Consider the following 21,309-nt stretch of genomic DNA (forward strand, 5'->3'; position numbering starts at 1 on the left):
ATACATTTCACTTTTAGTTACCCTGTCCTGATTCTTTTTCTAAATAACCTGCAACTAATAATCTCTTATAAACTCTAACCTCCATGGGGCACTCTCTTATGTTGCATGTTTAAAAAAGAAAATGGTCAAGTAACATGTAGGTTCTAATTAAAAGGATATATTAGTACAACACTAAAAATTTGTCAATAAGCTTTGAAAATTTTGTGCTATGTTCAGGACTTCCCCCTTGTCCCCTTTTCTTCGTGCAATGAAGGAAGCTGTAAGTAGTCTTTAAAGATGTTTTGTTTTTTTAACTCGTAATTTCTTAACAACTCTTAGTGAAAAATATCTGGGAGTTGTTGAGGATATTTAATTTCATGCTTGTTGACCCTTTAGTAGCTGTTGATTTTGATCAAAGTTAAAATAGAGCTTTTATATGTGTTGCTCATGTTTTTCCGCTACTTTTTGGTTTTCCCACTTTCAGTTCTGGAGCGTGTGAAAAAACCATTTCCCTGGTTTTCTAGGTGGCATCTTTCAGTCCTTTAGTCAACACTGAGTTTCTTTACCTGTCATAGGACAGGAAAGATGGTAAAAGTAAAATATATTTTTCTGCTATAAGCTTCCCCCAATATATATGTATTTGTTTGAATTTTAAACCTCTAATTAATTTACACACAATGGTTTTCTTATAATACAGGATGTTTTATTCTTTTTATTAAAAAACAAAACCCAAACAAACTAAAAAAGAAGTGGCAATTAAACCATAAGTTAAGATTTCAAGTCCTCCTGACTTTAGTAAGACTGGTCTGTTTTCATATTCTGCATACAGAGAAATGGACCGAGATGAGAGGTTGTAATGGGTAAGTTTCAATTTGAAGCTTAATTTTGGGTAGAAGTGTACTGTGAGGGAAAGACTTGTGTGGAGCACATTGTGGAGAGAGCAAACAGCTAATCTCATGTGGAATAACCAAGGGGCTGCTTTATCTTTTGTTATTCCTCTATAATCCATTACTATTATTTATGGAAATAATGTAGGTAAGACATTGAAATTTGAACACATTTAGGCCTTTAATATCACCCTCACTTTTGAAGGCTATGCTATCACATAATCTTCTTGGTTATTTTTTTCATAACTCCTTTTTTTTAAGCTTTCTCTAACACAGGTAAAGCTCCCACCTATAAGCCCTAAATATCCAAGCAGAATGCCAACTGTTCCTACAAACAAGGAATTTAGTGGAGCAAATAAGATTTCCTTCCCACCTGTGTAAGTAGTACACTTAGGAAAACCATTAAACATCTAAGCCTGCAACTATTCGTGCGTACATGTAAAATTGCTCCTTGTGAAATTGCAGGAATTAGTGGATATGTGTATGGAGATTGTAGATCTTTATTGCTGCTAAACTTGCTATCATGTGTCATGTTAAAATAGTTTTAAAAGCATCTAAAGCAACTAAAATAACGGTACTTTAATTCGTATAAGAAAGTTATTTAATATAACTTTGCATTAGGAAAACTAAGCATAGAGTTGCATGTCTTCACGTAGCAGACTTATGGTATTCTAAATTGTCTGGGTTTTTTCTTAATGCCAGTGAACAGGTGAAAATGATAATCTACATTGTTAGTTCTGTAGATGTAGGTTACAGAGACACAAGTAGGACTGACACATTAAGGAAAGATGTAAACTGTAGCCTGTGTAAGGTCAGACACAGTAAAAGTACTGTAATGAACACCTGGAAGAGGTGTTTTAAGCAAATTTTTATGTCATGTCGGATGTGATGTAATCACATCATCAGCTGTGTGCACAGCTGAATTGTTTCTGAATACTTTGTCTTAGAAATTTATTGCTCAGTCATCAGTAATCCCAGTATGTTTTAGAACTATGTTAATGCTGCCAAATAAGTAAGTACACTGTCAAATGAATTAAAGAGAAAATTTGTGACAAAATTTCATTTTTGTGCACCACAGAATGAGTACTCTCAGCCTTTTTTACTTGCATATTCTTTGTGGGATTTCCCTTTTGCACTTTTTGTCTTTAAGACCAGAACTGTGTAAGTATTATACACATAAAATTCCAATGAAAGAGATGGCTCTTCTCATGTAAATGTACACGGTACTAAATAAGGCATAGTTGTCTGCTTTTGTTTGTTTGTTTGTTTTTGGTTTTTCTTCTTAGATGATTACATGTAGAATATCTGTTTTCTTATTTATAAATAAATTATAAGGCTATAAATGGTTATATTTGAAAATTAATATTATAATTAGAAATAAATTATATTATAAAATAATAAAATTTTATTAAAAATAAAATGTTACCCTCAGTCCCCAGTTTTGTTTACTTTTGCTTTTGTTTTCCTTTAATATATTTGTATTTACAGGCCTGCTCAGAGAAAAAGTGAAGCAGTAAACTTTAGCAAATTAATAAGCAATGGCTATGGGACTGACTGGTTTTGGCAGTGTACTGGATGGGAAAGAAAGACTGAAGAAACACCAGAAGTTAGTGAGCACTCCAAAGGTAATGTTATTGAAAGATTTTTTTTTTTTAAATGAGCTGGGCTCTCAAGGTAACAGCAGAGGGCAGCCTCAATATTTGTGTGGCTCTCGGAATATGGTGAGACACAGTGAATTGTTGTGCTTAGTTTACAGTACCCTATGACCAGCTAAAGAAAGGAGTGCTCCTGTTTGTAGGCAGCGAAGGCAGGCACTTTCATGGATTTTTTTCATCTCTACAATTGCAGTAGGCTCTGTTCCATTCCAGGGGCTTCTGTGTTCTGATCCAGGGGCTTCTCTGTGATGTGTTTCTGTAAAATGCTGCAGAGACACAGCCATCCTGCCTAAATTTAAGCAGCCTGTAAAATATTTGTTGCCTTTTTGTTATGAATATTCCTTTGCTGTCACACTTCGCCCTTAATATTTTTCTGAAAACTTCCATCACAAGTGTCATTGATACTTGTCTTTAAGAAATAGACCACTATTCATAGAAATTTGTCAAAATAAATATATGCACATTGTTGAGGGCAGTGGAACTGCAACAGTTTAAGAGAAAAAAGTTATCCAATGTTCACCTATGCTTTCAAACCTTACTTTGTCATGCACAATAGCAATAGCTAGGAAAGACATCACTTGAAAACACTTTAATATAATGGTTAAAGGGTGGGAAAATTCCCCTTACTTCTGTCAAAGAGCTTTTGCTTTGGTAACTGTGGTGGCTATATCAGTTTTCTATAGCAATCTTTGGAAATGCTATTGGATCTCCCATTGCATGCACCGGATTTTTTTTTATTTGTATCGGGGAATCCTTTTGTATACACTGGGAATTGTCATGATTCCCTTGACCTTGATATATTAATGTATGAAAATCTTAGAGGCCAGATATTTTAATTTATCTGACGCTTCACCTCTGTCTGAATTCATCTTTGTGTCTTCCATTAATGTATCTACAGTAATTTTTTTTTTTTTTTTCAGTGTGCAAAACCTCTTCTTCCAGGCGAGTATCAGAAGAAAACAGAGAACTAGAGGTTGTGGGGTTTTATTCAGAAGAAAAAATGCCATAAAACTGGGGCATGAAGCCAGATCTTGGTCTGGATCTGAAAAAGAATGCGTAACCTTAGAAGCCACTCTTGAAGCTAACTTAAGTATCCAAGCTCTGACCATGCTTTGCGACGCTCAGTGACCCAACAATTCAACCGTGTAGTCTAAAAGTGCTCCTCCTCAGCATGAAAGGAAACCTTGAATATTCTTCTTTTCAGATTCTATTTAACTTTCTTGTGTGCTGACATTTTTATTTCCCATTACTGTGAGTAAAATTAAAGGATTTGGGATTTCAAAATCCCAATTTCATTAATTTGGTGATAGTTGATTTCTTTAATGTGTGTGCCTCTAATGAGACATTTGAGATATACAGAAAACCTGAAGATTTTTCAGAGTAATCATGAAATTGGTTTGGTTATACCACTTAGGCAATAGAGAAAACAAGTAAAGGTGCAGCATAAAGGCTGCTGAAAAGTCAGTGTGCTGCACAGATTGATTTATAGATACATCTAATTCTTGACTTGCTTTTCTTTTTCAAATTTTCCCATAACATGACAGCTGCTTTGCTTCTATTGCCTTTGTTTGCAATCATAGCTATTCTGATTGAGATTGGTTCTGTATCTCAGTGTAAAAGGAGATTGCTTTTAATGCTCTTAACAATGTGTTTTCATTCAGACGTGTACCTTCATTCAGTTTTGACCTTGTCCTTTTCATTCTTCCAGGTGATTGTGGAAGGTAGTGTTTTTACTTTTTTCCCACTTGTATAATTTTGTCTGTTCATCCAAAGCAATTGGCAGCATGAGCACCTTGCAGCTCCCTTTTGAGACAGAGCTTTCTCTGTTCTCACTTGCACAGAATAAGTCCTAGACACATCAGGCAGGAGATACAACCCATTCCATATGTAAATCTAGAATCCCTTTGTTTTGGGATATAGATTTGTATCATACTGCAAATTTCTTAGGTAGCTTTTTATCTTTTTAATTCAAAATTAAAAGTACTGGAATTTATATGCATTTTGACATGAGGGAGAAACCAAAAATTTTAGCTGACCTTTTTATTCTTATGGTTGAAGTTATTCTGTAAGCTTTAATCTTTTTTTTTCTATTGCAGATTCAGAAGGATCTGAAACACCACCTGGAAGCAGTGAGTTAAAGCCACCATTTCAGGGATCTAATAAGTAACTTGAAAGATGGTTGGGGAAACTAAAGCCTTGTATTGCTTATATAGTCCACTATTTACATGTTGGCTAGATTATTTTTGTAATTTAACTCAGCCCTGATTGAGAAGTTTGTGAGATGGATGAACTTCACTGGGCTTGATTACAGAAAATTTTAAAGAACAGGCAACAGCTGTTGGTGCTTAGTCCTAGACTTTTCCTTAATATAATAAACAAAATAAAGCAAAACTGAGGTTTTCTCCTGCACAAGACTCATGCTGCTTTGATGTTCTCAAACAGGGTTACCATATTGCTGCTGACTTGGCTAGACACAGGCATGCTATCAATGTGTCCAAATCAGCAAGTTTCTTCAGTTAAGTACAGCTGTACTCATGAGCTGTGCCACAAAGAAAGGTGGAGGGGAACTGTGTGGCATGGGATGAAATGTAAATAGTAAGAATTGAACTGGTGTGGATACTTGCAGTAAAAAACTCAAGCCTTCACTGAAAAGACTGCTTCTTTATGCCAAAAGCTCATTTATTTAGACCAGATATTCAGCTTTCTATGACACTTCTCGTGCTATGCCTACTGCACAAGAACTAGTTGATCAGTCATAGTGTTCAACCACATAATTAAAGACCTGGTGGCATTTCCTGTTATAGTCTTGTTGTATAGAAGCTGAATTGTTGGTTAAACAGCTACATGGGCTCAGCTATCTATTGTGTCCACACTTTCAGCTGTTAAATAAAAAAATTATCTATCCTGAATTCTTGACCGCAACAAAAATTTAATATGCCAGATTACTGTGTTTATTCATACCAGCAAAAGTTTGTACTTTGAAATAGCAATGTATGGAAGTTGTACTTTAATATTTTGAAAAAGTTAACATACACTGATATTTCAACAGTTGCTATTTTATCTACTTGGTTTAAGATATATCTGTGAAATCTTATTAATAATTAAATATTGATTATAAAGTCCACTAGAAAGTGGATGCAATTTCATTACTATGTTTTTTGCTGATACTATGAAAAGTGAACTGGTAATTTTAGAATTTCCTCTTCAGATTGCATTCAATGCATTTTACACCTTTGAATCCAAGTCCTTAAAATTCTAAAATTTGTTACTAAATATAGATTTCTTTGAACAGAATGTTTAGAGGATTTGGTTTAATACTGCTCTTCTTTAGAACTTTGATGTAAAAATTGATTAGAAATAGGTAAACCATTACTAATCTGAACCCTCACAATTTTCAGCAAACATTTGCAGAAATTTTGCTATTGATGTTGTTAGACTCAGCACCTGAGTCCATCTTTGCTGTCCATTCTTTTGAACAATTCAACTAAGTCGTATTAAAAAAAAAAAAAAGGCTAAAACATATGCAAATGCTTAAATGTACAGTATTGGCTAGTCAGAAATTTTTTCTAAGTATCAAAAAGCTTACATCAAGCTGTAACTGTAGGAGTGAGATTACTTACCTTGTATCTGTCTTCACTTACAATTTGTGTTGTGGATTATGTCCAGATACATTGAAACCATTCATTTTGCTGTGAAGGCAGAGCTTTTGGGGAAAACTGGTTTTCTAGGCTAGAGCATCAGGGGATGCCAGAGTTGGAGCTCATAACATTAAAACCTGACCAGTTGTGGTGAGTTGACTTTGACTGGACACCAGGTGCCCGCCAAGCCTCTCTATCACTCCCCTTCCCAGAAGGACAGGGAAGAGAAAATAAGGTAGAAAACAACTCATAGGAGTGACTCCAGTGAAGGGCAACCAAGCTGGTGAAGGTTCTAGAGAGCAACCCCTTTGAGGGGTGGCTGAGGGAGCTGGAGTTGTTTAGCCTGCAGAAAAGGAGGCTCAGAGGTGACCTTATCACTCTCTACAACTGTCTGAAACAAGGGTGTAGCCAGGTGGGGGTTGGTCTCTTCTCCCAGCCAACCAGCGACAGAATGAGAGGAAACAGCCTTAAGCTGTGCCAGGGGAGATTCAAGCTGGACATCAGGAAGAATTTCTTCACTGAAAGGGTAGTTAAGCACTGGAATTGGCTTTCCAGGGAAGTAGTGGAGTCACCATCCTTGGAAACATTCAAGAAACAACCTGTACATGACAGCGCTATGGTTTAGTTGACAAGGTGGTGTTCAGTTGAAGGTTGGACTTGATGATCTTGGTGGTCTTTTCAACCTAAATGATTGCCATTAATGTGTAGTCAGCTTTCCTTAGTCAAGCCAAGGAGATGTTTGATCTGCACTGTTGGTCAACTGAGTCTGAATGGATCACAGTTTGAACACTGTGAGTTAGAATATTAACAGGCTGAGATTTCTCTTCACAAGAGCAGGGGGGTGATCCTGGAATCTGTTTGTGCATTCAGAATAACAGAGCTGCAGCAGACACATAACTTGCCTGTTCCCCAAGGGACATGGAGTCAAAGTGGTGTAACAAATCAAAAAGCTCCAGCTGAACCCAAGGATGGAAGTGTGCTGCTTCAATTCACCTTATCCCAGTAATCACGTTGTTCTATTTACTTCTGAGTCAATGCAGTCATGCAGCTGGCAGTTTTCAAAGTCATCAGCAGTTCCATGTAAAAGCAGTGGAAGCTTCTGGTTTTCCATTTCTGTTTTTCAGAGAAATGCCAAAGTCAAAAGCTGGGTGCTTATTACAAAATCTAGCCTTATTGTTTTAAATGCTGAAACATTAGTTTCATTGTCTTGTGCTCTATTTCTGCCCTGAATGCCTTTAAGTAGTGAGATGATTTTTTTTTTTTCTGAATACTGATTGCTTTGCAAGCCCAAAGATAAAACAAAAGTGCAGTTACATTTTATGAATTGCATCCAAGTATACTGAGTATGTGAATGTTTCTAAAAGAGAATTCTGGATAAAGATTTAACAATAACTTGGCGGTTTAGTGACCAAAGGATAATTTTCCTTTTATATACAAGCATTTCACTGTAGTGAAGTCTAATATATACCTAATATATGTCTAATATATAATTCTAACCACTTCTATCTTTTTGGACTGGACTAAAATATAAACATGGTTTCTTCTCTGAAGATAATTTTTCAGGATGTAGTTACATATTATGCTGTAGTCTGGGAGAAAAAAGCTAGAAATAGAAATATAGAAGTTCAGTCTTAGCACATTTTCTCCTTCTATTAATAGTTGTAATGATACAAAACATCCAGAATAACTGAAGAATCAAAATGCAAGTGGGTAAAACAGCTGCACTGAATTATTTGACCAATTGACTGTAAAAATGTTTTATGGTAAGCAGAAGGGAGAATATGTTTGCTTATGACAGACAGCCTTATTCTCCATAGCTCAGATTTTCAGCCATGCAATAGAAAAACCTGAAAATGGACACCAATTGCATATTGTTGTTATAGCCCCAGTATGTAGCTGTGCATTTTTCACCCTTCTAAACAACATTAGTATCCTTCCCACTGAAATACAAAATGGAAAGAAAACCCAAACGCTACAAAACCGGGAAGCTAAAAGGACATTTAAATTTTGCTAGTGATAACTGAGAGCAAAGGTTACTACCAATTATTAGATACATAGAAATGCATAATTTATTGAAAATTTCAGACAAGGTTACAATAGTAACCTTATTATTTACAAAAAAGCAATTTACACTGCTTATTCTCTTAACATATAGCTGAATAGAAAACCTCCTGAAAGCCCAAGCAGACTTTTCAGAGAACCCTGAGATGAAGGAGTAGGTAATACTCCTGTTTAAAGGAAAACTTTCTTCCACAGAATTAAACACTCTTCTAAGGTGCTTGTTCAATACTATAGCTTGGAAGTCTTGACAAATATTTAAGGAACAGGAAAATGGAAGATGGATTAGGAGGCTGTCTTTCTGTTTCACCCATTGGAAATCTAAATAAGCTGAACAGGTGACATTTTTCTGAGTTTGTTGAGCAATTCCTCTTGCATGTCGTTCACACCTAGAAATGCATCGGTGCAAGGGATTTCTCTCTCTTATATTCCCATACAAAGTCCTTTGGTGTGAGACAGGATATGAATAAATGTTAGTCTAAATGCCCAATGAATGATTTTGTAATAAATACGTCTCAGTAATGCCTTGTGCCTAATGTGTTTACTGTCCTGAGGCACAGAAAGTTCTCTACCAAGAAGGTTTTAGTTGCTTTGTCTCCCAAGTATTCCCTACTATGACAAACTACAGTGTGGTTTTGGTGCGAAAAATTATTTTTGAAAGAATATTGCAGGATTGTGGGTTTGATGTTATCAGTTACTGTATGAAAGATGTTAAATTTACTCTTCCAGTAGCCGAAGCCATCTCTGCTCTTTTCTCGCACCGTGTTTGCCGTGCCCAAATGCCCATAAGAGTGGCCACACGGTGTGCGTGCACCGACACACACAAGGGCAGACATAGGCACCGACCCGACTCCGCCCTCCTCGGCGTGCCGACACCTGCGTGTGTATCTGTATCTGTATATCTGTATCTGTATCTCCACGATAAGGTCCTCCCGAGCGCCCGTGCCCTGGCAGCAGCTGTCCCGCCGAGCGCCCGGAGCCCCGCGCTTCCCGCAGGCCCGGCTGCGTGGCTGCCGCTCCCCACGGGCACCGGCATCCCTGCCACAGCCGCGCCCTGTGCCCGCCCCGGAGCGCGGCGCTTCCCGCAGCCTCCCCGGCGCGCAGGGGGTTAACCGGGCCCGGGGCGGGGCGGTGCCGCGGCTGGCGGGAGGCGGCTCTGCCGGGAGCCCGGCAGCCCGCCCGGGAACAGCGAGCGGCTTTCCTGGTTTCCCAGCGGCGGATCCTGCTGACCCCGGTGAGAACCGTGCCCTGCCCATCGCCCCGGCAGCCCGCGGTCCGCTGCCGGCAGGATGGTGGGGTGCCCGCCGTGTCTCCCACCCCCGGTCGCCGGGACCCCGGGCGTGGGAGTGGGCAGGGAAAGGGTGGTGGTGGGGGCAGGCGTCGGTCCGGTCCAGCGCTCGTTTCGGCGGTGCCGCGGCGTCTGGGCGGACGGGGCCGCTTGCTCTGTCTGCGGGGTCGGGGGAGCGCTCCGGCAGCAGCGAGGAGACCAGCAGGGTAGTATCAATTTTACAGAGACTTCAGCTTTTCCTGATGACGGATGAACACCGAACAAGAGCTTTTCTCTGCAGAAACCATTGACTGTGAGCTTTCTTCAAAAATGACGGATGGCTGGGGGAAATGAGAGGTGGCAATTATAGTGGATTCTGCATGGTTTCAAAGCACCAGTCTGGATTTAGATGAGATACTAGGAAGAAATTCTTCACTATGAGGATGCTGAGACACTGAAACAGGTTGCCCAGAGAAGTTGTGGATGCCCTATCCCTGGCAGTGTTAAAGGACAGGCTGGATGGAGCTTTGAGCAACCTAGTCTAGTGGAAGGTGTTCCTGCCCATGGCAGAGGGCTTGGAACGAGGTGATCTTTCATGTCCCTTCAAACCCAAACCATTTTATAAAGTGCACACACATTAAAATAGGCCGCACCCTTTCTTGATCTGAGTCCTGCCGGGCGCACATTATTGTTGAGCATCAGTTTTAACTTTGGCTGAGGAAGACTGCAGAAACCTTTGATGTGTCTGTAAAAATTTCCGTTTAGTTAGTGTGACAGTTTTGTGGTTTTACATTAACTGGTTGTTTGACAGCTACTACCTGACTGCTGTCAGGGTCTGCCATGGGAAAGCTGCCTTCTGCTTTGCTCCTTCCTTCAATTCCTGCCAAGACACCTCCAGCTGGGTGCTCTTGGAGGGGGTATGCTGGACCTTTAGACTGTCAGAACTTTGTTCTCAGGTTTTTGAAGTATATCATCTGTGATTACTTTAGGGGATCACAGAACCAAAACCACTTAAAAATCATGTGGGTGCTTAATACTGTGAACAAGAGCTGAATGAATATCCTTGGTTTATTTGCAGCCATTTTTCTTCTTGCCATATAAAAATCACTTTGCTATTTCTCCTTAACTTCCAACTCCTCTTTACCAGGACTCGTGGCACTGTAGGGAGAAATGCATTTTTCCTGTAATGTACGTGATATAATGGCGATACCCAGTAGTAGCTAACTGTACTTCATACCACCATAAGGAAGTGTAGTTGATTATAAATGCAACTTTTATACATCATCTCCTTGAGCATAGATGGTTGAATATGTTTAGTGTATCTAGTACATGTGAAGTTTGGGTCTATTTAATAAAGGTTAATGTTTTAAATGAAGAAAACTAATTGTCCTTATAAATTTTATTAAATTTCCAGTATTCAGTGGCTTTTAACAGGCAGACCTCTTGTTTATTTTGTTTGGTTCTTCACTTCCTTAGAAATTCACCTATGCTATAATTCTGTTGCAGGACCGATTTCTTCCTGTTTCCTTGTAGTGTAATCCTGTCTCTGTTACAATGTCTGTGCTGTCAGGCCCTTCTTAATGGAGGGTAGAGAAAAACTTTGTGATTCAATACTTCCCATAAGGGCATTCCCAGAAAGTACCAACATCATCATGTAGCCTTAGTCACTTCTGAAAATAATAACAAATTAATCATACTATAATTATAATTCTGTCTTCGGACCAGCATGAAAGCCTCAGTGATACATTTGTCTATTTAGATGTAAAGAAGAATGCAGAAAGGAGAAGGTTTTACATATAGGTTAGGGTAATGGATCAGAAAAAAAAGTATTCAGGATAGATGATAAACTGGAGAGCTGTGGCTTTTTGAGGTCATGTTTTAGTTTTGTGTTCCTTGTTTTATACTGGAGAAAGAAGTGCTCTTAAGGTCAGTGGGAGGAGTTTAATGAAGAGGATATTATGAGTAAGATGCTTCCTGGACTCGAGTTTCAGGAGTCTGACAGCTTGAACTGAGCTTTGGAGACCTTCTAGAGCCAAAGGTGGAAGGGGGCTGAAGCTGGTTTGGCAGTCGCTGTTGGTGTGGGAGGTAGGGAAGAAAGAGGGTGAGTTAGTTAGCAATGAGACTTGCCCCTCTGTGGTGCATGGACCTGCTGCTGTTCATACCACAGAACAGAGGTACTGGTGAGGTGGGGGTTGAAAGGGATTGATTTAGGCTTGAGGGCTTTGAAAGTGGTGATGCTCAGCCATAAAAATTGTATATGCTCCTTTTGCTCCTTTTGCTCCAGCTGTAAAAGCTCTAGTGTGGCTGGATTATTTGGGGAATTGAATATTCATGATAGTTATCATCAATACAGAAGGTTTCTCTCTCTCTTAATGCTTCCAGCTTTACAGATGGGACTATTCTGATGAACTTATTTATTTTTTTAAATGTAATTCTAGGTATAAAACATACATGGCTCCTGGTTCCTCGAACGAGAAGAAAACTGATGATGGACAGGCTTCAAAGTAAGATTGAGAAATGAATTATTTTGTCTAAGTTAACACCTAAACTTCCTCCCCAAACTCATTACATGCTCATTTAGTTTAAGATAAGGTTTATGATAATGCCAAGTATCCAACAGCAGCTCTTTTGACAAATGGATGCTTTATTGCTTTACTGCACCTATACAGAGGACTTCACTGGTTAGCCATTTTAACTTCTCTCAACAGTGAATTTTCCGGAGCAGGGTAATAATTTTATTTATTAATTTATTTTAATCCAATGAGCTGCTGAAATGTTGACTTTGGTTGCTGCTTCAAGAGTTCAAACAAATATTTCAATGTGTTTCTCTAATCCTTGCTTTAAGCTTATTTTACTAAAACCTGCTACTTGCCTGTTTATTCTTAAGAGTCATGTTTTACTTAGACCCTCAGAAGTTGTAGATGCTTTACAACAGCTTTAGGGAAATAAATTTTTTGCTCCTGAGCTTTGCATGCCAAAGATTTTTTTCAAGCAAACTTTGCCTCTACTGTAAATCCATGGCATTGGTCTATGTACACATAACAATATGCTAGTTTTTATTGCTCATGTTACTCTGGGGTCCAAGTCTACAATCAGATGTGCAGATAAGCTGAGGAAGCTGGTAACAGCCCCTCACTGTGTTGAGGTGGTGGGTTGGAGAGCGCTGTTGGTGGGGTGTGGGATGAGAAGGGTGGAATATAGCCATTGATGAGGAAGGAGGCTGTGTTTTGGCCAGGCATGAGGACAGGGGTGTTGGCACATACCACATGAATTTCCTTGCACTTTTAATAGAGGCCTCGCCTTTTCACGATTTATTTCCTGGAGAGAAGCTTTTGTTGCCAGTGTTCTCATAAAGGAGGAAATAAATTTTTTTGCTCACCTGAGTATAGATGGTAATATGATGTCAAATCATATTCTGTCCTATTTGTATGTAACAACCACTCCAGTGGACATCAGCACAGCCAGATATTGGGACTGCATTTGTGAATGACCCAGTGAATAAATGTAGAGAGTCCCACAAAACTGAACAGATAAAATTCAGGGGAGGCAGCCTGGAAATTCTGCTAATATGAGCTGGTAAACTCCTAGGTTTTCTACACCTTTCTGATGGGCCATAAACCTGCTCTTTAGCTCTCCCAGAGTCAAACAGGTCTCTTGGAAGGAAGAGCAAAGGCAGCCAAAGCCTTTGGTTCCACCTCAGGCAGGATTTGTATAAAGAGAGGCAAATGGGGCCCATGGGAGACGGAAGGGAATTCTTACTGAAGGGATGAATGGACTGGCTGCCTGGGTGGGCAGCTCCTTCATTTGCTGAGGGTGATTGTCTGCAGTGGCCAAGGACAGATAGGGTGGGTTGGGATGACACCTTTTTCCTTGGTTGTGCATGTGTTACTGGATAATTAATGATGTTAGAGAGAGACCATCAAGAACAGAAGCAATTGCTATACTCAGAATATTTGGGTTGTAACTATTTGCTTTGTGAGGAACAATTCAGTGACCTCAGCATGGGCATCTTGGCCACTGTAGGCTTCCTTCATCCTGCACAGGACTGGCAGATAAGGTGTATGGGAAAGCTCTCCCTTTTTGGAGAGGCATTGGAAGGCAGATGAAATAAGCTAAACCATCTAAAATAGTGCTAAACACCTCTGTTGAGGCTTCAGAGTTGTTCCTGAATTGTCCTAATGATTTTTTGCATAAAGTCCAGGTGAACTCTTTTGTTTGTCTCCTCTGACAAAGCAGTTTGAATTTGCTGAGCCATACTGTGCCTGCAGTGATTCTCCATTAAGCTATTAAGTCATCTTGTGTCTGGAAGCTATTTGCTGCTTGATTCCATCTCTCAGAAATTACTTTGAAGTACTGGCCAGTGTTCTGCTTAAGCTTGTGCTTATTGACTAGTCTTTCATACTGGTTTCAACTGAACTTAAGACATCAAGCACAGAAGGCAGACGTTTTATGAATCATTCAGCTTGGTTAGTGAGTCCACTATTGAATTTTCCATGAAGGTGATCCCACAGGCCAAGTAGTTGAGGTTTCCCTCCTTGCCCTGTCATTTCCCATCTCTTCAGACAGATTAATTTTTGTTTTTCTTTTAAGAGGTATCATTTCTTTACAAGAAGCACTTAGGAAGAAATGAATTCTTTTTACCGCTTCGTCTCTTTTCTCTTTTTCTTGAATTTTTTTCCACTTCAGTGGTTTTCTCCTTCCTTCAGATTTCCACTTTCCCCTTTCCTATTTCAGATCCTCTGTATCCTTGTTATCAGTTTTATGCCATAGGGTTTTTTTTCTCCTATCCATATGACAAAGTAAGAGAAATTGCCACAATCTAGTTTGTGCTTGTCTATAAAGCCCAAATAATCTCATCCTTCTTGGGTGGCTGATGGAGTTTCAGTCAAAAAGGAGGTCAAGTTTGCTTTTCAGCTTTGCTATGGATTGCCTTTGTAGTAAGGTGGTCTACTGAATATTCCATGGACCTGCTGCCGTTGTTGTGCTCACCATAAAGACCCACTCTGGTTCACAGCTTTAACACAGTTTAAGATAAAGGTTGCACTGTTGCAAGTGCATCCGAACATCTGGGCTTTTCTTCAGCAATTTCATCCTGTGCAATGAATGGAATGTGAAATGTCATATGTGATACTTTATAAGACATAAAGCAGTTATGAAATTTAGGATTTCTTTAATACAATGCACAAGGAAGTAAAATAAGGTAGTGTAGGCATTTGTACATGTGGCATTCCTCGACTTCTGACTGCTTGACTTTGAAGAATTGTTATCTGTTCAGTGTAGGGGTTTGTATATATTCTGTATGTTTCACAATGCTGCTGTCTTGGCAGAGAGAATTTCATTCATCTCTGCAACCCTCACCTGGAGAAAATGAAAGAGGACATCCTGTATCATTTTGCTCTTGGGACTGGTACCCATGATTTTCCAGCATTGTTTGGGGATGTAAAGGTAAGATGCTTTGCTTTGTTCAGCAAGCCTGAGCTTTTCTGCAGAAGGTGAAAGTGTAGCTGTCTTCAGAATAAGACTAGATGTGTCAGCCTACTGGCGACTGAGGAGTGCATGCAAAGGGGGAAGAATTTCGTGGGTTCTTGTCACTTGTAGTATCCAGAAAAGCTGGGGATAATTGTTTTTGACTGTCCCTTTTCATCCAGTGAAAAGGTAGATGCTGTAGTATTCAGATAGAACTTCTGTTTGTTGGGTCTTCATGTCAATATTTGTCTTTCATTCGTTTAAACAGGATGAAGGCGTTTGAGTGCTATATAGGCAGCTGGAGTTTTTTCCCATAATTCTTTTTCATGGCATTTTAGAATGATTATGAGGAGCACCATAGCTGGGAATAAATTTCTGCTAACTGAAGGCATTTGCATACTCATGTTGTTCTTTGAATGTTCTTTGACACACGGAATCATGCACTTGATTTTGTTTTGCTGACCACTGTCCACCCCAGTTTGTGTGTGTTGGAGGAAGTCCTTCCCGGATGAAGGCTTTTATCGCGTACATTGCGGAGGAGCTGGGTCTCGGAGGCGCTGGCTGTGACTATCCCAACATCTGTGCAGGCACTGACCGCTATGCGATGTACAAAGTGGGGCCCGTTTTGTCCGTCAGTGTGAGTACTTCCCCTTGTCTGACACGGGACGCAGTTCAGTTTTGATGCTGTTCAAAGTAGAAGGTTTGAATGCATGTTTCTTTTAAATGCTTCACAGAGAGGATCAGGCTGCTCAAAATAGTGCAGCCAGCTAATTAAGGATTCCTTTTTAGCCCTTTTTTGTAAGAGGGAAAATCTCCAATGCCTTTGCTCCTTCTTGCATCCTTTTTCCTCAGTGTACCACTGAGGTGTTGCAGGAATGGCCTTACAGATTTTTTGAGCAGTTACTGTTGCCTCATCCCTGTTCTGTACCCTGAATAATCGGGAACAAAAGTCATGTGGCACATGTGGGGTGTTGGAAAAAATGTCTGTATCATTCCCAGAGCCATGTATCTGCAATGGCACTGTCAAATGTGCTTAAGAGTAGCATTCCATGGGACTGGTGCTGCCAACTCATGTATGCATTTTAAAGAAATTCTTAGCTTTAATTTGTAGATAGAATTACATGCTTCAATTGCAATTGCAAAACTGCAGCATTATTTTGTACCCTTTGTTGTGAGCTGTAATTATCATAATATTGTGCAAGCTAATGTGGACTTCTATGTGCTGAACATCAAGGCTAAACCACGATGTCTGTGTTTTGAAAAAAATTAGCTTAACTATTTGTTAGCACTTCAGGTTAGTGAAAAGTCAGAGTGGGGTTTTTCTTGTATTTAGGAATTGCTCCATGATGAAGTGCATTAATCAGCTGTTGGGAAAGGACACTCTTTATACTTTTGAGAATGTAAGTGTTCTGTAATTCATGATTTTTAGAAATATTGTATTTCATTCACAGTCTGCCAAAACCAGTGGAAGTCTACTTGTAGGCCCTTTCAGTATCTTTCTGTAGGCCCAGAGGTTGGGCTTTTGTGGGAGTGAGTTAGGTGGCATTTGGGAAAACAGTATCAGGAAGGAGATAATGCCCAGCTCCTCCTTCCGTATGTATTTTGTGTTGTCTGTGTGAATGTGGAATATTAATTTATGCTTTCTTTTCAGCATGGTATGGGCATTCCTTCTATTTCTATCATGTTGCATGAGCTGATCAAACTGTTGTATCATGCCAAGTGTTCCGACATAACCATCATTCGTATTGGCACCTCTGGTGGAATAGGTATTTCCCCTCTTGATTTCTTTCTTTCTTTCTGTAAGCCAAAGTATCTTTGCAGGAGAGTAAAGCATCTCTCTGCATGTAAGAGATTAACGGTCAGACCAGTGTTCCACAGGAGATGCATAATTTTTCTTCTGTAATTTTGAAAGTAAAGGCAACCTCTGCTTTTGCATGGGGAAAATGCACTTAAAGATCTGACAATATGAGAAGAAGGACATTCCTGTCCTGTATAGAAAATATAAGAAAGAAGTGAGAAAGGAAAAATTTCATTCTTTCAGAAATTATTTGTAATAATAAATGGAAGCAGGTAGACATGGACAAAAAATTTCTCTTGGTGGATTCGGAGGCAAAATTGCCACCTCTAAAAGAAGCAGGTTGGGTCAAGATGTGTGTTTTATGTATCTGGAAACCAATTGTTAACTACATTGTGAAGCTACATCTATTTCCTTTTGCTGCAGGTCTGGAGCCAGGCTCAGTGGTTATAACTAGGCAGTCTGTAGATGCCACCTTCAAACCTCAGTTGGAACAGGTTGTCCTGGGAAAGACAGTAATCCGCAGCACTAACCTGGATGAACAGCTGGCTAAGGAACTGATGCAGTGCAGTAAAGAAATCGGTCAGTTCAATACAGTCATTGGAAACACCATGTGCACTTTGGATTTCTATGAAGGTAAGACTGGCGGTAGACTAACTGAAGAGTATTGGTAAGCAGCAATAGGGAAATATTGATTAATATATTAACATTAAGAGATGTCATTCCGTACTCTGGCTTGTCTCACCAATCAAAACCTATTTTTCATCTACATAAAATCAAGAATTGTTCTTAGCAGTTTGCTGTATCAAACTTTTAATTTTGTGGAGATTTTTCCCCAGCTTTAACAGATCCTCTGAAATACATATAGTCTACTATACACTTCCCATGTACCAGTCAGGTATATTTGTCACAAAATTTATGTGATTTACTGAAGCATCCTAGGGGATTAGAGGAGTGAGAATTATTTGTGACTGGTTTAGGGTTGGGTTTCTTTGCACTGGTTAAGTACCTAAAGTAAATATTTTCTAAAAGAAGGGTTGGAACTTGTTTCATTTTTGAGCAAAGCAGTGATCAGACAGCCGAAGATACTATTTTGCTGAGTTGTGTCAGTGCTGCTATGTAGGAGGCGCAAACTTGCAAGGTCTGTTTTGGATAAATTACAGACATTTAGGTGCTTTTCTCCCAAATCTAGATGTTCATTCAGAAACATCTTTCAAACCTTGTGAGTACAGAGTGTAAGTGGCACCTGATCCCACTTTGTCTGTTGCTGAGTAGGTGACAAATGATCTCCATCATAGTGCTCCAGCTTGCACAGGAGCAAGCTGCAGTTCATGTGTCTCAGGCACCATCCACAGGTGCAAGCAATACTAAAAAAAAGTGTAAGGGATGTTTTAAACTCATACAGCAAAAGCTGAGAACAGGATCAAGGGCATCAATTTACAAGTAAATCTCCCAAACCCAAGAAGATACTGAGTAAAATACAGTGTAATTTAACTCTACTGCACATAAGCTGCTGCTGTCTTGTCTGTAGGTGTTATTCTTGAATAACTTGAATTAAAATTTTCTCAAAAATTTACAATAATGTTAGCTAGTTAGCTTAAGAGATTCTTCATCTCTTACCTTAGAAGCTCTGTGAGTAATAAAATGTTCATCCTTTTAAGGCAGAAACAGGAAAGCACTTTCAACCCTGGTAGTTTTTTTAGACAGTGATTAAACATATTAAAAATGAAGCACTTCCATACAACTTAAAGTTTCTTGTGGAATTTTGATGCTTGCTGTACATGTGGGAATCTACTATGTACATTTTTCTGTCTATGAATTTGAGAATTGAAGCTGAAGAAGACCAATTAAATTGCCATGTTTCACATTATGAGAAATACAAGTAATATGTAGAAGCTCTAGCAGTAGCTAAGAATCACTTTTTCCTATTTGTCTTGTGCACAGAAATAAAGAGTAGTAGTAAAAGCTGAACACTGCATGGAGGAAACTGTAATAACTGGGTGTTTTCAAAACTGAATTTGCTCTGTGACGCCATCACTCTGAAATCTTCCACAAAATTATTTTCTAGGACAGGGCAGGTTGGATGGTGCAATCTGCTTATATGATGAAGAAGAAAAACTGCAATATTTGAAGAATGCTTATGATTCTGGTGTCAGAAACATCGAGATGGAGTCTTCTGTATTTGCTGCTATGTGTAATCTCAGTGATGTCAAAGGTAAAGTAGTCACTTTACCCAAGCTATAGGAAATTTTCTGTATTGCAGGGGGTTTGTGGCTAAAAACTACAGCTGAATGTTAACATACCTTCTGCATATATATATATATGTAATATTTCTGCTTATAACTTTGTTGCTGCAATTGTTTGATTTGTGTCACAACTTATCAAACTTCCTTATGTAGTTTTTACGCAGTTTACTTCTGTCATTTCCTATTCCAGTCCATGGCAACCATGTAAATCATTAAAGTACCTAATTACCCTATGGCATTAATTTGTTTTCTCCAGTTAGCTTTTGAAGTTTATAGAAAGCAACTGCTTAGTTTAAGAAATCAGGTGATTCTCAGATAATTATACATAAAACTATGCTCAGTTTCTATACTTTCACATCAAATGGAACATATAATTATTTTCTGTAGACTTAAGACTATGATTCTTAAACAGTTGAGGATTTTTAGTAGCACCATGAATAAACCATTCCAAATCATAAAATGAGTTTTAATTTTTTTTTACACAAGCTACGTAAAAAAGAGAAGTTACAAGTAATGTAATACAGTGTCTTTCTTCTTACCATATTAACTGTCTTCTCTCACTTTCCTTAGCAAGGAATAAACTGATGTTTCTCAAATTCCTTTAAGCTCAAGGAGGACAAAATGAAGACATATAAGCAAAAAGGCCAATGGTTGTATCAAACATCCTCAGCTCTTACTGACTTGAAAGGGATTAAAAACCCAACCAGTACTATCCCTGAGCCAGTCAGGAGGCCTTTTGCTGTCTCTGCTTTGTATGTCTGTAATGCGTATTTACTGTTTGTGCTCTGCAAATTGTCACTGGCAGAAAGCCCAGACAGAGCAGAGTGATAAGGTTGAGTGATAGACCTAAGTTTGAGTGAAAGGATGGATTTTGCCTTTGGGGATCTGAGTACTGAAAGGCAGCAGATGAACCTGAGATGATCCTTGAGGTCCTCATGTGCTTACAGTGTTCTTCCCTGTCCATGAATGTGGAGGCAGCTTATCTACTGCTTCCTGAGGGATGGCACCTACAGCACAGGCACTCAGTGGAGGCCTGTGACTACGTCTTCTAGAACAGTGTGTAGGGACACTTCCTACCAGTCAGGTCCTGGCTACTTGTGACATATGCTTCCTATCAAGGAAAACATAAGAATCACGATATAACCATAAGTATCTGCAGCTGCCTGAGAGCTCTGGCTTTATTAATGTAGCAATCAGTTCTCTTAAACTATTTCTACCTTGTATCATCCACAGCATGCTTGTCCCCTAGCATCTTATGATACCGCACACCCTTTTTTGGGATTTGTTTTCTCTTGTTCAAATGTTTATGCTTTTGGACTGTAAATGCAAGAGTGTCATTCCTAACTCATGCTGTCTCTTAATTTCTAGCTGCCGTAGTGTGTGTCACTCTTCTGAATCGGCTTGAAGGGGATCAGATCACCAGCTCACATGATATCCTTGTGGAGTACCAGCAGAGGCCACAGAAGTTAGTGGGATATTTCATTAAGAAAAGTCTTGGGAAAGTGTGAAATATCCATCTTTGTTTTAGAGAAGGAGAAGGCCTTTGTACAGATCCAGTCATCAGTATGACTGCTGTGCATTACGGGTCTTTTGCCTCAGAATATCTCACAACATTCCGTGTCAGTGGAAGTTAATAATTTATGTCACTGTTCTTTGGGAACTGAATGTGCTGAATGGACGTCAGTTAAGTTTTGCTTAGTTATGCATTGCTGGATATAAAACTCACATTTCTGTAAATTGGAAATGGGACCTGTTGTAAAGGACAAGCCTGTGATAATACATGAAAAAGCTTTGTTTATCCCTGCTCTAAAAGAAAAACTAGAGAGAAAATCAAACTTTATTGCCAAGTATGTGCATACCAGCAAATTAACTTAAAACTGCTAATCATTTTCTTGTTGTTATAAAAACATTGTGTAATTTATAATTGTCTTTGTTGCTTCACTTGTAAAGAAAACGTAAAGTGAATGCAGTTTATTTTTTTTCAGACTTTGACAAATAAACAATACTATTTTCATATATTAAAATTTCATGAAATTGCAAAGTGTGGGACTGAATTTTCTAAGCATTAAGGACTTGACACTGAGCTGTTGAATATCTGTACTGCCTAGATATTGATCCAACAATATTTTAACTAAAGAATTGAATCAATACCCAGGAAATATTTATGCATTAAATAATTTTGCATTGAAGTACTAGCAATCTTTTGCTGAAGGCTTCTGCTTATGAGCAGGAACTGAAGGCATTCAGGAGAAGCACAGCATGTTCACAGGCCTGTATTATGGTAGCCCTTTTTTTCCCCCCTTCCTTTACTTTGTTTC

General features: G+C 39.0%; 1 protein-coding gene across 5 annotated transcripts; it reads left to right on the forward strand.

Annotated features, from left to right (window-relative positions):
* Positions 1–9,348: 9,348 nt before the first annotated feature.
* UPP1 (uridine phosphorylase 1) lies at positions 9,349–21,032 on the forward strand. 5 transcript variants are annotated; one of them, XM_048312305.1, is made up of 8 exons: positions 9,349–9,451; positions 11,923–11,988; positions 14,812–14,929; positions 15,429–15,587; positions 16,602–16,716; positions 17,172–17,381; positions 18,814–18,960; positions 20,360–21,032. In XM_048312305.1, the coding sequence occupies exons 2-8, from the start codon at positions 11,936–11,938 to the stop codon at positions 20,497–20,499; spliced, it is 942 nt and encodes a 313-aa protein (XP_048168262.1). In that variant the 5' UTR covers positions 9,349–9,451; positions 11,923–11,935; the 3' UTR covers positions 20,500–21,032. The 5 variants fall into 5 exon arrangements, with proteins under 5 accessions (XP_048168262.1, XP_048168299.1, XP_048168290.1 ...); XM_048312333.1 differs by lacking the exon at positions 9,349–9,451 and adding an exon at positions 9,611–9,797; XM_048312324.1 differs by lacking the exon at positions 9,349–9,451 and adding an exon at positions 10,891–11,569.
* Positions 21,033–21,309: the final 277 nt, after the last annotated feature.

This window comes from Corvus hawaiiensis, chromosome 1 (genome assembly GCF_020740725.1).
Source record: "Corvus hawaiiensis isolate bCorHaw1 chromosome 1, bCorHaw1.pri.cur, whole genome shotgun sequence".
Classification (NCBI taxonomy): domain Eukaryota; kingdom Metazoa; phylum Chordata; class Aves; order Passeriformes; family Corvidae; genus Corvus; species Corvus hawaiiensis.

Coding starts and splice junctions, on each gene's coding strand:
- UPP1 (XM_048312305.1), top strand. CDS start 11,936: ATGGCTCCTGGTTCCTCGAACGAGAAGAAAACTGATGATGGACAGGCT. Junction 11,989..14,811: donor GATGATGGACAGGCTTCAAA/GTAAGATTGAGA, acceptor CTGTCTTGGCAG/AGAGAATTTCATTCATCTCT. Junction 17,382..18,813: donor CACTTTGGATTTCTATGAAG/GTAAGACTGGCG, acceptor ATTATTTTCTAG/GACAGGGCAGGTTGGATGGT.